Raw genomic sequence first — 17,956 nt, forward strand, 5'->3', positions numbered from 1 at the left:
GCAAAAATTAATTCATTTTAAAGTTGTTTTCTGTCGATAAAAAATCCATTGTATCTCTGCCTAAAATCGAATATTATTAGTCTTTTTTTAACACATGGTGAACATTTCAGTTCTAATTGTATGAATCACAATGGAAAAATGTCATTTTTGTAAATTAATACAGATATATTGGTCATGGTACACTTACCCGCACTTTTTAATGGGATGGGGTAAGTGGATCAACTATTGTTATCAAATATTGGCAGACACTTACGTGGATTTGAATAAGCTTTAGTGTCATCAAGTGTTGTTTTCCTTTTACATTTTTCATTCCTAGCTTGAATTTGCCAAATTGACCTGAGAAAATTTCAAATAATCCACCTAAAAGTGTTGTACAGTCTTTCTAGTACAAAAAAAATGAAAATTGAAAAATTCAAACAAAATTTTTCTTGGTTTTTCTAAGCTGAAATGCAAAAGAGCAAAACATACAAATTCTCCACCTGAAAACATATTATCGTACGTTCTTTAACCATATCGATTGTTCTAGATAGATGATATAAATATTTCCATAAATAGAATAAAAAGACTTCAGTATGTTAAACAAAAGTAAATGTAATTAATATTTTTAAACTACGAGTGTCTTTCGAAAACATTGTTAGGAATAATCCTCAATTCTTTTGTATAACTCAGGTGTATAAAATAGATGAATTTTCTCCAAAATTTTCTAGTTACAGTGTTTGTTTTTGTTCGAATAAGTGTAAAATAATGTACAAATATTTTTCATAATATTTTGATAAAATAAATATTTTTTTTTTATTTTAAAGCTATTAAAATATATAACATAGCACTTATACAAGAATGACAGTAATATTATTCATACTATACATGATAACATCACATTTGTTTTGAGAATAGAGTTTTTTTTTTATAGATGATCCACTTACCCCACCCTGGTGGGGCAAGTGGATCATTTGGCGCAAACTTTCAAGTCACTCATGCTCAATAGATAACAATCAGAAAAATCAAAATAATTGACGATTTGAAGTATAATAGTCCCTCATTTGTCATGCACAGAAAAAAGTTTGAATTACATCAATAACGTTAGCTGTACATAACAATGAAGTTGACTATTGATTTTTCTGTTTCCACTTACCCCACGGTACCTTATAAAAAAGAGATCCCAATCTGGAATTTTTCGAAAAGGGCTTTCTCAAAAATAATATTTTGTGCGCTTTAACAAAAATGATTTAAATAATATTGAAGCTTTCGAAAAAGCAAGACTTACGTTCGATGTCAGGCACAGTAAATGGCTGGGCATGGCGTACCATTGGTACTTCGCGTACCTGTTGGAATAAAGTAGACCCCTTTGTGTTATCCTTAGCCTCTTGCCCAGCAACTCCTATCCCTACCACCTAGGGGTACCCAGACAACCAGAAGTCGCATAACAGTTTACGAATAAAGTCGTTTATTTATACAAATTGTACCACACCCGCACTACATGGTGGATGAAATCGTTTGATCGATGGGTTTCCTCGCATAAAACGCTGTTGTATGAGTTCATATGTACATTTTATTTCCTCCCGTATACTCCTACAAAGTAAGTCGGATCAATCCGTAGCAGCTGTCAAATGAACTTTGTTATCATAAATTAAGTCGCACAAGAGTACAGATTATTTCGCAATAAAATAGATACACTCGCATTTCATGCTATTTTTCATCATATTAAAATGCACATATATCGCCTCCACTTTTGTACGTAAAAGGTCTTTTCGCACCATCTTATGTGTGAAATTTTCCACATATAAGCATCGCATAATGCAAAAGGTGATTCCGTTATACGTACATTCTGGTTGTCTGGGTACTGGCCGGGGTACGAGTAACCTTAGGGAAGATCGGGTAATCAACCCAGGAGGGAACTCTGGTCGTATGCTGACAGGGAAAGAAGGGTTTGCTTTTGCTTCTGCAAATATGGAACGTCTGTACATCATGTTAGGAGCGGCTGATCATCGTCCGAGTGCCAGAGAAAGACTCTAAGCTAAACTGCGCACTTGGTCCTCCGAACATTTAGGGGGTTGGTGTCAGGCCCTGCAAGCCAACCGTAAAAACACATCACCATAGGAACGTCAACGAGAGAATAAGGACCGCAATAATCGGCAAAGACCACAGCGATGAAAATTGACTAGCGATTGAAAACTCGGTACGTGGAACTGCAAATCCTCAACTTCATCGGAAGCAAACTCATACTCTCCGATGTACTGAAGATCCGCGGTATCGCCATCGTAGCGTTGCAGGAAGTGTATTGGGTAACCTGAGGGGTTTAGGGGTTTAGGGGTAACCTGAGAGAGACTCGCGAAGAGGAAAAATATCAACGTCATATGCAGCCCAGATTCCCCTCTCACGAAACGTCAAATGCAGCCCATCGTTTTTAAGGCTGAAAAAGTGAAAAGTATTGTGTTCAAACTAAACTGTTATTAAAAACCTCAGTCGGCGGAGCAGTTTTTTCCAAAGTTGCAGATAAATCTAAGCAGAAGATTAATTATTTCTAATTTTCTAAATTTCTAATTTCTAATTTCTAATTTCACTGAAACGGCTATTTATGATTCGATGTGATGCAAACTCAATCATTTTTTGCTGAGAAGTTCATGTGAGGTTTTGAACAACATGCGCATAATTAGTATAAACACAAAGTGGAATAAGAAAAAAACTCAGCAATCACAGAAAAATAAGACCGTCTTCGCGAGTCTCGTCTCAGGGGGTAACCATGCCATCTACCAGAGCTGCGGAAACACACACGAGCTTGGAACAGCTTTTATAGTGATGGGTGATATGCAGAGGCGCGTGATCGGGTGGTAGTCGATCAATGAGAGAATGTGCAAGTTGAGGCTCAAAGGCCGGTTCTTCAGCTTCAGCATAATAAACGTGCACTGCCCTCACTCCGGAAGCACTGATGATGATAAAGACGCGCAGCTCGAACGCGAGTACGACCGCTGCCCAAGCCACGACGTCAAAATCGTCATAAGAGATCTAAACGCTCAGATTGACCAAGAGAAGGAGTTCAGACCGACTATTGGAAAGTTCAGCGCCCACCGGCTTACGATTAATTGATTTCGCCGCCTCCAAGAATATGGCCATTCGTAACACCTACTTCAAGCACAGCCTTCCATACCAATACACCTGGAGATCACCACAGCAGACAGAATCACAAATCGTCCACTTTCTGATTGATGGACGGCACTTCTCCGACATTGTCGACGTCAGGACCTATCGTGGCGCTAACATCGACTCTGACCACTATCTGGTGATGGGCAAACTGCGTCAAAACTCTCCGTCGTTAACAAAGTACGGTACCAACGGTCGCCCCGGTATGACCTAGAGCGGCTTAAGCAACCGGATGTCGCAGCTGCATACGCGCAGCACCTCGAGACTACATTACCGGAAGAGGGTAAGCTGGATAAAGCCCCTCTTGAGCATTGCTGGAGAACAGTAAAAGCAGCCATCAACGATGCAGCTGGGAGCAACGTCGGGTACATGGGACGGAGTCGACGGAACGATTGGTTCGACGAGGAATGTAGGCAGATTCTGGAGGAGAAGAATGCATCGCGGGCAGTCATGCTGCAGCAAGGGACCCGGCAGAACGTGGATCCTTATAGACGAAAACGGCAACAGCAGACCCGCCTCTTTCGGGAGAAAAAACGCAGCCTGAAGGAGACGGAGTGAGAGGAGATGGAACAGCTATGACGGTCTCAAAAAACACGTAAGTTCTATCAGAAGCTCAACGCATCCCGCAACGGCTTCATGCCGCGAGCCGAGATGTGCAAGGATAAGGATGGGAGCATTTTGACGGACGAACGTGAGGAGATCGAAAGGTAGAAGCAGCACTTCGACGAGCACTTGAATGGCGCTGAGAGCACAGGCAATGAAGGACGGGACAACGGAGGAAATGCCTTGGTCATTACTGCGGACGATGGAAACCAACCAGTCCCCACTTTGAGGGAGGTTAAGGTTGCTATTCACCAGCTCAAGAACAATAAAGCTGCTGGTAAGGATGGTATCCGAGCTAAACTCATAAAGATGAGCCCGGAGAGGCTGGCCGGCCATAGGTCTACCTCGGCTGATAGGCACAATCTGAGAAACAGAACAGCTACCGGAGGAGTGGAAGGAAGGGGTAATATTCCCCATCTACAAGAAAGGAAACAAGTTAGATTGTGAGAACTTTCGAGCGATCACCATTCTAAATGCGGCCTACAAAGTATTATCCAAGATCATATTTCGTCGTCTGTTACCTGTAGTAAACGAGTTCCTGGGAAGTTATCAAGCCGGCTTCGTTGACGACCGACCGACAACGGACCAGATCTTAACTGTACGGCAAATCCTTCAAAAATGTCGTGAATACGAGGTCCCAACGTATCACCTTTTCATCTATTTCAAGGTGGCATACGATAGTATCGACCGCGTAGAGCTATGGACAATCATGAACGAAAAAAGCTTTCGCGGAAAATTCACGAGACTGATAAGAGCGACGATGGAATGTGTGCAAAATTGTGTGAAGGTTTCAGGCGAACACTCCAGCTCGTTTGGATCCCGCCTGAAACTACGACAAGGTGATGGACTTTCGTGCCTGTTGTTCAATATTGCGCTAGAAGGTGTCATGCGGAGAGCTGGGCTTAACAGCCGGGGTACGATTTTTACGAGATCCAGTCAATTTGTTCGCTTCGCGGATGAAATTGACATTGTCGGCCGAACATTTGAAAAGGTGGCAGACCTGAACACCCGCCTGAAACGCTAGGCAGCAAAAGTTGGATTGGTGGTGAATGTGGCCAAGACAAAGTACATGCTAGCTGATGGGACTGAGCGCGCCAGGGCTTGCCTAGGTAGTAGTGTTACTATAGACGGGCATACGTTCGAGGTGGTCGACAAGTTCGTCTACCTTGGATCCTTGCTGACGGCTGACAATAACGTTAGCCGTAAAATACGAAGGCGCATCATCAGTGGAAGTCGGGCCTACTATGGCCTCCACAAGAAGCTGCGGTCAAAAATAAATCACACCCGCACCAAATGTACCATGTACAAAACGCTCATAAGGCCGGTAGTCCTCTATGAACACGAAACGTGCACGATGCTCGAGGAGGACCTACAAGCACTCGGAGTCTTCGAACGTCGGATGCTTAGGACGATCTTTGGCGATGTGCAGGAAAACGGTGTGTGGCGGCGAAGGATGAGCCACGAGCTCGCCCAACTCTACGGCGAAATCCCAGTATCCAGAGGGTGGCCAAAGCTGGAAGTATATGATAGGCAGGTCATGTTGCAAGAATGCCGGACAGCAACCCTGCAAAGATGGTGTTCGCGTCGGATCCAGTTGGTACAAGAAGGCGTGGAGCGCAGCGATCTAGGTGGGCCGATCAAGTGCGCATCGATTTGGCGAGCGTGGGGCAGAACCGGGGATGGAGAGATGCGGCCATGAACCGAGTAATGTGGCGTGAACTTGTTATTCAGTGTTATCTGTTTAGATGTTAACTAAATAAATGAAAAATGAAATGAATCTTTGTGTCTACGAGTCAATTTGTACATATTGAGATGTAAAATTGTGGCAAATAATGATCGTTCTGGTTCTCAAAATAGCTCACTGTTGTAGAGTTGTGAAGGAGAATTGGTTGTGACGGACTTTGGTTACAGGTTGGACGACAGCGCTGCAAAATCGTTACCCGTTCTTTGGCGTAATTGGTTAATGCGCCCAGTCTAGCGTATTGGTAGTCGTGGGATCGAAACCCATCAGAAAGATTCCATTATTTTTCAGAATTTTACATTTTAATATGTCCAAATTGAGTTCTGCGTCTGTGAACTTCAGGTTTTAATCAAAACACCGTCGGCTGGTTTAAGCCGTAATAGACATGACGACCCTAGTTACCTTATTTATCTGTTAAAAATGAGTAACTCATGCATAAGTTTGTTATTTCAAAAGATGGCGCAATGATTAATTCAAGAAAAAACACGGATTTTTGTATGGCAAACAACTTTGTAGAATACACAAGAAGTATTAAAAAAGTAATATAAAGGAGTTATAGTGAAGTATATGCTTTTAGCGATCATTCACATGCAACTACATACATCTAAAAAAGTATAAGATAAGTATAACCTGTTTTTGACAAAGTTGTTTCAAATTGCCAATTCTACAACTTTGTCGAAGACACCATATGTATATCTGAATGGTAGGAAAAAATAGTTTTTCTATCTCGCTCCTAGGTGGAATAATCACAAATCTTTTAGCACCAAAAAATGCTCTTTATAACGAGAAATTTAACAGAAAAAACTATATCACTAAGATCAACGGTCTGGGCTATATCAAAAGAGCGTACGAAATCGACAAAATACCCAAGCAACCAATAGTTCGGATAAAAGGGCATGTTTTGGCTTAATCAGCTCATTTTTTAAGTAGTTAACCGAACTTTACAGTTTACATAAAGTTCGTTTAAGTTTGATTGTTACCTTCAAGTACAAAAGAAGTTCAGTTCAAACTTGTTCTGAACTTTCAAGTTGTTGATGAGTTCATAAGTTACTCTTTTGAGAATGAAGTTCATTTAATATCCATGGTGATCTCTTAATCAGCGAAAAAGTTTCACTGAAACTAAATTTATACCAAGAGTGAACTATGGAGTTCATTGCTTTAGTACAATCCGAACTATTGGTTGCTTGGGTAAATGACTATGCAATGCAGGAATTAGAAATTCAGATAACACAGTTACCGTTTTTAAGATTTATGAACATTCCTTTGGGGGGCCTTCCTTAGTCGAGTGATTCGAGTCCGCGGCTACCAAGCAAAGCCATGCTGGAGGTGTCTGGGTTCGATTCCCGGTCGGTCCAGGATCTTTTCGTAATGGAAATTTCCTCGTACCTGCCACACGATATACGAATGCGAAAATGGCAACTTTGTCAAAGAATGCTCTCAGTTAATAACTGCTCATAAGAACACTAAGCAGAGTAGCCGGCTCTGTCCCAGTGGGGACGTTAATGCCAAGAAGAAGAAGAAGAAGAACATTCCTTTGGATTCATCTATGAAGTTTTCAACAAAATTCCTTATTAAACCAGCTGCCCATAACTACATAACTGTCCCTTATCAAATTTCGAACCAATATTTTTTTATCGCGAAATTCGTGTTGTACTTTTTTCACATGGGACAGGCATTTTTTAGCATTTCACACAAAAAAAATTGGACTTCCACCTTTTGAACGATATAAATATATATTGGAAAGATCAAAACATCTCTGGGAATCAAATGTGTTTTACTCGAAAATATCTGATAAAAACTATATAATCAGATTTTTTTGGAAATACCATAAGATTTATTAACTGAGATATCCGCAAAGCAAAAGTTTTATGCTTACTATTGCTCAACCGAAAGCACCATCCTTCCAAGTGGTCGGAATCCTGAGATATCAGCTAAACACAAGTTTCATGCTCACGAAATTTGGAAGTGGTGGCAAAATTTGAAACCTATTAGCTAAAACAGAGTTTCTCAACCAGTGGTCCACGAACACCAAGGGGCCGTGAGGACTTCTCAGGGGGTTTACGAAGCCATTTTTTTAATATGTAGTAATTTTTTCAATAAGTGTTATTTTGTTCTGATGAACACAAAAACGAATGCCCCTTCAGGGTGAAGTCTCTCTAAACAAAAAAATAATGAATAAATGAGAGGAATTTCTCGCCTCTCTTGAAATTCAAAAGTTCATAGTTAATGGAGCTTTATTTTCAGTATTATGGGAAGTACTTCAACATAACAGTAATCGCCTAACTCTATGCGTGGGAAATTTCTTGCAAGAAATGCTCAGAAAAAGCATTTTTATTTGATCGTAGTACGCAGTTGAAAAGAAATTCCGTTCCGAGTTCACTGTAGAAAATTTTTTGACCATTCCTTCCGCAAAATTTTTTACTTTTCTTGAGCGAAACAGCATACTAAGCTTTGGAGATACGGCTTTTTTATTTACACAATCATTGATAAAAAAAATTATAATGTAATTCTGTCCATATGAGTTTACACGCCTAACTTTCAGTGCAAGCTGGAAAACAAATCTACATCTTTTGTATACGATATACGTAAAACATCCTTGGTATTTTTTTTAGGGATAATCCTTGACATATTTCACCAGTTTCATAGTGAGATCATCGAAAAGTTTCCATAGCGAATTATTCACGTGATTGGAAAAAATTGAAAATTTTCATTGTTTTCACTCGAACCATTAGCGAGCTCTTCTTGAATTCATCAGCAGGATTTTAAATGAGATTTTCTAAGGATATTCATAGTAGAGATCTTTACAAAAACTACGAAGACTCTTAACGAGATTTAACAGATATTGTCTAGTTTCATTAAAAACCAATAGAAAGTTAGTGAGAATATTCAAAAAAGCTTGCAGAGGTCGAACCCTAATTTATTTTCGTAAAATTTATTTACGAGAACCTCACGGATTCTGTTGCAACTTTTGGTATACCCGAAGAAATCTTTCAAATTTAGTAAAATATAACGATGTTTCTCGGATAAATCTTCATTCTAGGTACCCTTGGACATATTTTTGAAAAAGTTATGGAAGTAGTACAGTTTTGTAAGATCCTTAATGTGTGATTCGTAAAACAAATATTTGATAGACTTCTGGCAAGATTTTTAGCGAACTCCGAATGATCTTGGAAAAATTCTTCCTTTGTCTGTATTTAATTACGGAAAACACATCTGGTGTGTGTCAAGGATATCTGTTGATTCATGAATATTCTTTAACTAGTGTTCATGAACTTTTGTTTGGAGATCATCAACTTGAAGGATCCGCGGAAAGTTTGTAAAAATTTGATGGGGGTCGTAGTTTCAAAAAGATTGAGAACCACTGAGCTAAAATAATAACATGGCTTGATCTACTGAACTTTTTTGCCGTAGCAGCCATCTCTATAAGTTGTCAGGATCTTGAGAAACCCGTTAAATATAAGTTGAATACTGCCTAGAGCCGCCTGGAGGTGAAATATCAAAACTACTGGTTAAAATAACGACCGACTACGACTACGAAAAACAGTTTCATACTCACTAGCGCCGCTTAGTGGTGAAATTTAAAATATCATGGCTCAAATAAAGACGATGACGCCATCTCTCAAAGTGGTTAGATTCCTGAGATATCAGCAAAACTAAAATGCTATCTTGCACCATCTAGTGAAAGAATTTCGAAAAACTTTTCAGAAAGCGCCATCTTTCTTAGTAAGTGCGAAACAACAATTGATTTATTTTGTGTGTTTTTTACGTAATAGATCCTTCTGAGCTGAATCTCAATAAGGAGAATTGTTTCGAATTGAGTATTGTACCATTTCATTTAATTGCGGCCTTCTTTAGTGTTAGTTACTCGTATCCACTGAGTGGATTCGAAATGTGTTTATCTGTCAAAAGGCTGAATCTATGTTACAAAGGTGGCATGTAAAACCCATAAGATTTATACAGTTCAAACTAGCAAAGAAATAAAAGCACCCCTACTGGCCAAGTTCTCAGCTAAAATAACCTCAGCTCTTAAAGATAGATCGTACTGAACACTGAAACTTAGCTGAAGATAGTACAATGCTATCTCTCATCGTATTCGAGATATTCAACAACAACTCCAAATTGACTGAGTGCCCTATAACGCCTCTTAACCACATGTCTTATAGGAGAACCGGCTGTATTTAGCTTATTCGTTTTATTTTACCAGTGTTCCCAGCGTCATAAATAATTGCGTTTCGTTTTCCCGAACGCAATGGATAACGAAAAATGCATACTATAAATAACCTGAAGAAAAATGAATATTTTGAGTTTAATCGATGTTACTTCAGTAGTGTTGTCAGACACCAAATAATTTTTAACCCTACATGAAAAATTGGATAACAGTGGAAGTATTCCAACCTTGCTGAATATTCCATTTTTCTATCCCGCTGAAATTTTAGAATTTACCGTTTTGCTTCGAATTGCCGGACGCTTCGAAAGCCGGACACTATGATTATTTTTTACATTTTTAATAATATAAATTGAAATTTTCTTTCCATACAAATGCACAAAACTATTCTGTAACTTTAATAGTATGTTGTAAATTTAAATGTATCGCAGTAAGCAGGAGTATATTAAAAACAAAAATAAAAATCAAAATGCGTATCGATTTTCTACAGATTTCAGTCCTTGTTTTACTACATTTTACAGTTGCCATTGAAGGAAGATTCGATTGATTTGTAGTGAAAAAAGTGTTATTGTTCCAGTATACGTTTAAAATGAAAAGTGAACTATTGTGTCCAATTGATGTAATGTGAATATTATCGGAAAAAGCACTCATTATTGGATATTTGTGCCGAATTGTGTTCGGATTGAGAAGCAAATTATTTGACTGCTTCGGAAGCCGAACGCACTTAAATTTTAAGTGAAATCGAAACTTAATGCTGATCATTAGGAGCAGTCGTGTTTAAATCATCAACGAACATTTATTTTGGAGCATTATAGAAGAGAAAATGTGTTTATGGTGAGTTATATTAAGAGTATTACTGTGGATAGAAATATAGGCGATGCATTGTTTTGTGGGCGCTTTCCAGGCGCTAGCATAAGGTGAGTGAAGCAATTTTGCTGTACCTTTCTAGCAGCTTTAGCGTTTTGCACGACACGAGACTTTTGTGATTACGTGTAGCAAACTGTTCAAAATCATAAAAATAAGAGTTGAAGAGTTGAATATTATAAAAAATATGCAAATATTTAATCAAAAAGAAGTGTCCGGAGTTCGAAGCAAAAGTGTCCGGATTTTGAAGCAACATAGTAATAGTGTCCGGATTTCGAAGCAAGACACATCTCTTATTTTTGCATATTTAAGCAATTATCGCATAACTTATCGCTATTTTTATGAAACCATGTTAAATTATAAACATTTAACTTCATGATAAATCACAGTACTATATTAAAATGGATATCATTGATTTTAACAATGATACTGGAAGTTAAACCGGTGCTTAAGTGTCCGGATTTCGAGTCAAAACGGTACTATTTTTGTTTATGCTTCTTGAACAGTGTTGCCAGCTACACGAACATTTGAACGTCAGCAGACTGTATGTCATGCAACATTTCTTCTTCTTCTTTCTGGCGTTACGTCCCCACTGGGACAAAGCCTGCTTCTCAGCTTAGTGTTCTTATGAGCACTTCCACAGTTACAGCTTACTATGCCAATGACCATTTTTGCATGCGTATATCGTGTGGCAGGTACGAAGATACTCTATGCCCTGGGAATCTAGAAAATTTCCTTTACGAAAAGTCCCTCGACCAGCGGGATTCGAACCCACGACCCTCAGCATGGTCTTGCTGAATAGCTGCGCGTTTACCGCTAGGGCTATATGGGCCCCAATTTGTAAGTATCCAACATTTGTAAGTATTGAATACAGTTATCTTCAAATATTAATGGTATCTGCATAGAACACCTCCATATAGTTTGCTTTTTGACAACAATCATGCAGCATTGCCATCTAAGTATAGCAGGATTTAAAAAGCTAGAATGGCTGTTTTGAAAAGTGCTCAATCTTGAATTTGTATTTGTGGCATGTACGAAGATTCCCAATGTCCAGGTAAATCGAAATAGTTTCCAAACCAAGATCCTATATAGGGTGCAGAGCTACTTTGGCACTTCCATGATTCACTTAGGCATGGGTTTTTTTTTACTCGACCGAATTGTCCAAAACTTTGCAATAAGAAGCCCTTTAATATGACGCATATTGCTGCAAAGTATAAGTTTCCCATGATTTTCATGCCGTTGTTTTATGTTACGGAGCAAATGCTCATAATAATAATGAAATAAACAGTAATTTTCTCTTCACGGGTTGAATTAAACGTCGGATTACATGAACCACCAGCAGTAGCAAGCAAAAGTCATTTATCACGACCAAAGCTCATCATGCCCTCAATAAGATTTCATATGTGAACATACCGACATATCCATTGTTGGCGAATGTGTTCAAGTCAAATCCTTTCCTTCGTCGTCGGTTTCCTTCACAACAAGGCGACATCACCCATTTCCTCCACCCACACATTCACACACAGTGTTCCATCACAAGACAGCCGTATCAGTTTCCCCTTTGGCTGCAGATGGTAAGTGTATTATTCGAACCCGGAAAGCGGATTTCGTTTTCTTTAATGAATAAGCTTCTGTTTCTTCATTAAACATGACAGAACAATGGGGGATGTGTACTTCAACGACACCATCAAGAGGAGTTTTCAGGGTCCTGTGTGAGTAAAGGGGGATTGGGGGTAGGAGCTTGGTTTGTCTGCGTTCCCGAAAGCAGCACATGATACGATCATTGCAGTAAACAATAAATTGTACTAATGATCCCTCTCCTAACGACGACGTTTTGTTCCTTCTCCTCGCCGAAAGCATGTTTGTAATTTAACACAGTTAGTTCTTTAGCTAGGGATACTCGGGGAGGTTATTGCTTGGGATGGATTCTTCTAGACGTATAACTACTCCGCTGCACTTCCACGCACCAAAGCGGCCACCAGACGGAGGTGAGAATTGTTTTCCACTTCAGTTTGTTTCCATGGGAATCCGTTCATCCTTGGAAGCAGTAATTAAATCGTTCGTGTACCTATAACGAAAGGATTTATCTGGAAATTCTATACTGAATTAATTAAGTCGAAAGGTGTCTTCGTTAGGTGCGTCGTCGTCTTCGGGAGAAACTTTGCTTATCAATATAACGGAACACTACGTTGGCAGTGTAGGCGTCGTCGTCAGTATTGTTCCAAGAAGATGAAACATATGTGCCAAGGAAAATGTTCTTCCGCTTGACTGAATCCGGTAGATAAGATTTGTACCTGTCGGTGCCAACTCTATTGTTGGATCAACAGAGAAGCACTTCCGACCAACGCAGGCCAACGCCTTCACATGATTGTACAAAGCTAGAGCCAATTATATGAGCAAAACTCATTTAAAACAAAAGATTTTTCGAACGTTTCGGTATCTCTACTTTCAGTGCATATCCAAGGGTTAGGAAAATCATCGGTCAAAAAATCGGTAATGAACCAGTACTAGTGAAATCATATTCTTATCATTGCTTTCGGTTCAAACATGCGTTGTGAGAAACTGCTGTTGATTCTTTTAATACATTAATTTTATTGTCATCGACTATTCATTTTTTGGCAAGCATTTCAACATATTCAATTGCATCTTGTGACACCAACTAATACCTAAATGTAAAATTGCTCTCGTAAACCTATAAATAGCGTTTGGCTCACACCATCACAACTGAAAACGTAGCATCAAATGCAGCAACCATCTACAATCTAAAATGTGGTAATGAAGTAAAACTTTTAAATAAACGATTGTTGAAATCTTTGTGTAAAAATGCAATAAAATTTGATTCATGTAAATGCCAAGCGTGTGATTTCCGCTCAGAATATCTCCGTTTCTCGCTTGCGGCGAACATTCGCTCCAGTCATCAACAAGTTCGCTTGCTTTTCCAGTAGTTCCCGTTGCTGCGAGGGAATCCATCGGTTCCCCTTGACCACCGGGAGTCCCACCTGGTTGGGGTCCCCATAAGTGGAGGAACCTCCCGAATAGACACTGCTGGAATCAATCGAAGGACGCTGTTGCTGTTGTTGCGTTGGAATGACATCCGGATTGCGGAGATTCTTCGGCCTTAGAATTGGAACCGTAGTAGCGTTGTAGACACGCTCATCCGAGGTTCTGTTTGAGGTAGGTTCGCTTTCGAGCTCATCTATCGTCGTGTAGACAGGGGCTGAAGTTGCCGTTGCTGTTGTGGCTGCAGTCGTCGATGGAAGCAGTTGTTGCCCAGCACCAGGTTTGTCAACAGTATCGCTGATGTTAGTAAGTGGTGGAGTTGGTTGGAAATTTTGGTGGGTTTTTTGGTTTGGGGGGTTGATTTGTACAATGGCCGGATTTTGTTTGGAAAATGGAGAAAAAAGAGATAAAGGAAAGATAAACCAAAATTAATGCTGAACCAAAATGGATGCCTTTGTTTTTTTTTGCGATGAGCAAAGCATGCATTTCAGATGAGAGAGGATTAATGTGCAGAGTGAGAAGTTAGGATCTTTTTAAGGACTACGTCTAATATTTACAATGCGATACAAGATGACAACTACGACTACGTGTGAGGTTTGAGACGAATATATGAAAGAAAAGGTAGGTACTTACGATTCTCCGATTCTGGCGTTGCTGGTTGAGGTTGATGATGCTTTTCCTGGAATGAAAAGATTCGAATCAGTGCTTTGTTTTAAAAGTAAATCATAAATAGTGACTGACTTAAATAGAAAATGAATGAATAATATGTCGAATGAAACGGCTTAATGAACATCACGTCTAGTTTGAAAATGGAAGCAATGAATCAACATTTAACGTCTACTCATAAAATAATGTGCGGCTGGCGTAATTTTTTGCTGTGCAACGATAATTACCATTGAACCACAGAAAAGCCAACAGCAGATCCGATCTTGGAAACGATGGAAAAGCTTTAAAAGTTATTAAATAGCTTAACATGTTTAGCTAATGAATGACTGTTAAATACTGGTAATTCAAAGACAAACGTGAATGCTAATTGTTAAATAAATTTTCTAGTTTGGTTTGGTCTTGATGTTATTACAAAATATTTTTTTTTTGTTCTAAAAGCGAAATAATAAACAGAAGTTCTGTTGTTGATTACCTAGCGAATAAAAGCGAATAATCCAAGTAATGGTTCTAATAGCTAATCTGAATAGTATGGGGCTTCATATCTAATAGCGTAACCAGTAACATATCTTTCAATAATAAGGCTTGCACCTTAACAGGGTCAATTATATATGTCATATCTAGTTTCGAGTTCTACTATTATACAAAAATTCGTTTGAGTGCGCAAGCCTTCGAGTCTACAGACGTATCCAGAGATCTCTTGAAGGCTTATGATTATGGTGCATGCTCAAGCAGACTCAATCAAACATAATCCATCAAATTTTAAGTTCAACAGCTGTTATCGAAGAATTTTGAGTATTAGAGTCAAGATTTCAGATCATTCAATTCATTAATCATTAATCATTGAAAAAAAGACAGTTTACACCGCTCCACATACCGAACATAACTTACATTAGATAACGGACACATGGAACAACCATTGAACCAGTAAAGATTGTTTCGAAAATGACGAAAATATTTCTCAACCTAGGGCGGGAATTAAACCCACACATCGGAGCATATTACGCCTTAACGACTGACGCCGCTAACCGCACGACTACGAAGCCCCCATTTTAAATGGAAATGAATAAGATTTTCCCCTATACAAGCTTATACGATTACGTTACATTTTAAGGTTTTCATTGAACTACTTTCTTCAGATCTCTGACCATAACCATCGATTTTTCGAAGGATAATGCATAAGCAGACTCAAAAAACCTAATCTATCAAGTTCCGGCTCAATCGAGTGTATATAGTTATCCAAGTACTCATCAGAAACTATGTTCTTCAGGTCAACAAGCGTTTAGTAATTTCTCGGAGTTAAACTTAACGGAACATAATTCCTTTATAACCAGTGGTGAAAAAATCATGCCGTTTACGCAAAATGTACCAATATTAAGCAGGATCCACGCTCACATGCTCACAAACCGATTTGCTCACAGATTCTTGCATCGGAGAACCAGAACAAAACAAATGTAAAAAGAGCGTGATTGCTGGATGAGCAGAGTTTGCTCACAGCCAGTGCCGTAGCGTGCGGTTGGCCAGGTTGGCACCCGCCAAGGGCGCCAACCTAAATGGGGCGCCAAAAACCGTGAATCACTTGGTAAAATTTTGAAAGATGCATATAAAATTAAGGATTCTTATCAGTTACCATTTCAAAAGGATTTAAACAATTTTTGAAAGGCTTATACAAAACATGCAATAAGCACTTTCAAGGTTTTTTTTTTGAAGTTCAAACAATTACACATAAATTAAGTTTGTAAATTAGCAGAAACAAAGGTTTTCATTATTCAGATTTGTATGTTTGTCTGGAGTGTATGTTCCGATCACTCGATTTTTTTTTATTAAAATACAAGAAACACTTCCCTACCTACGAGAAGTTGACAGGTAAAATTGAAATTATATTGAGCTTAATACAAGGTTGCTGCACACAGAGTAAATTCGTCGAATACGATTCACTGAATCTCAAGCTGAATTATAAAATTTTCATTGAATACTGTACATGATTTAAACTTTATAATAGTGCGGTTGTAACTATTTAGACAACATTGTTTTCAAAATTCGACCACCTTTCTAAAAGTTTCTCATTTATTTGGTGGTTTTAGGTATATATTGTCGAAAATACCGTTTTGATTTATATTACGGACACTTAAGGACTCAGGGAAATATAACCCAGCATAGAGCATACAAAATAAATCATTCTGTATGATTCCTTAGCACTATCGAGCGTCGGAAGCCCTTTACTTTCGAACGGTGGGTGAAGAATACGCTTCCGCAACTTCAATAATTTTAAATAAATAAAAATGTGTGGCCTTTTCATGATTCTTATTCCGGACGCTTCCTCACTTTTGCCTCATATTCCGGACACTTTGAATCGAATTCCGGACAGCTCATGATAATCATTAATGGAACAGTCAAATCATCAATCGAAATCGTTAAACCACCAAAGAGACATCTAAGGTAGTTGGGCATTATAAATTTTCAAAGATATTTATGGAAAAAGTTTACTTAAACGAGCCTTGAAATTGAGAACTTTTGAACTGCAAAAATTGAAACATTTCGCGTGAAATGTTTCCCATACAAAGTAGAGTGTCCGGAATTTGAAGCTGTCCGTAATATGAATCAAAACGGTATATATGGGGTAATTACATTTGATGATCCTCGACAAAATTTCTCTGCCACCGCCAAGTAAAATTTAATTATTACGTTCTTAAAAACAGGTCTTGAAATATTCGTAAATATTCCATCTTCTGATTACTGACTGTACAAAAAGATTATGATTTCATTTGTAACACCAATTTCTAGACAATAAGTTGAAAATTCTTGGCTATATTTAAGTAAACTATTTCATTGATTAATGGCAAAATGTATGATTTAGTTCCAAGCATGAATCCATTTCGCAATGAAACTTCTAGAGTAAATCTTGACTGAATCTACGTGAATTCCCTTGAAATCTTTGATTTTTTTTTTATTTCATTTAGCATTTCCTGAAAAATGAAACATATTTCATTTTTCGAATAACCTAAACCACCCTACTCGAAGAATTTCATATTTTTTTTTTTTTCATTTGTTTTGCGGAAACATTCTTAAATTTTTAAGAAGTCATGGCTTTCAAATTCGTTTTTAAGCATAAGCACTTTAATTCTTTTTGTTCATTTGAGCAAAAATTTTAAAAACTACCTAAACAAATGGTTTACCGATGTTCAGAAGATTTTTTCTTAAATTTGGTTTTAAACATCCAGTAGATCTTGAAGCCACAGTATGTCTTTAGCGTTAGCGTTAGCTTAGTTACGGTATACTTCGTAGATTGGATACTAACAATATTCATGTTTTTTTTTTCTTTTGATAATCTCATCTAGAATGCCTTCAGGAGCAAGGCTAGGGAATAAACCTTGATCCAATCTTAAACAAGAATACCAAAATCATGCATATTGCTATTCCCGGTCACGCCCATCTTTACCGTAACCTGGGATTGGGGAAGGAAGGGTTGATGTAGCACTTACTTAACGAGAGGCCTCCGACTCAGCGACACCCTCATAAGTGCTACGGAGTTGAGGGTTGTTGTTTAATTGTTTTCAATTTAATCTCTTGAATGCCAGCATTCAAAAGAAGAAAGATGTTTGATTTACAGAATGAAGAATTTTGTTTCGCGTAAAAATAGTCGATTACGCGTTCAACGGTATTAACGATCTGCTATTTACCGAATAAAAGCAGAATAGATCCCTCCAGGGTCATCTAATAAAAAAAAAGGTTTATGAACTCCGCGAAGCGACCGGTTGGAACAGGTAAAATGAGGTGCGGCA

At 38.4% G+C, this 17,956-nt stretch overlaps 1 protein-coding gene across 2 annotated transcripts in view; it reads right to left on the reverse strand.

The window, feature by feature from the left end:
• Window positions 1-17,956, reverse strand: part of LOC5563701 (fasciclin-3) — a 350,061-nt gene that overhangs the window by 18,052 nt on the left and 314,053 nt on the right. The window contains exons 9-10 of one of the 2 annotated variants that reach the window (XM_021853591.1): window positions 14,145-14,190; window positions 13,330-13,808 (exon numbers count right to left, since the gene is read on the reverse strand). In XM_021853591.1, the coding sequence (XP_021709283.1) occupies window positions 13,382-13,808; window positions 14,145-14,190 (473 nt within the window). In that variant the 3' untranslated portion in view covers window positions 13,330-13,381. Of the gene's footprint in view, window positions 1-13,329; window positions 13,809-14,144; window positions 14,191-17,956 lie in introns of those variants that run through there. The other variant, XM_021853590.1, reaches the window with a different exon arrangement.

Source organism: Aedes aegypti, chromosome 3 (genome assembly GCF_002204515.2).
Source record: "Aedes aegypti strain LVP_AGWG chromosome 3, AaegL5.0 Primary Assembly, whole genome shotgun sequence".
NCBI classification, from domain to species: Eukaryota; Metazoa; Arthropoda; class Insecta; order Diptera; family Culicidae; genus Aedes; species Aedes aegypti.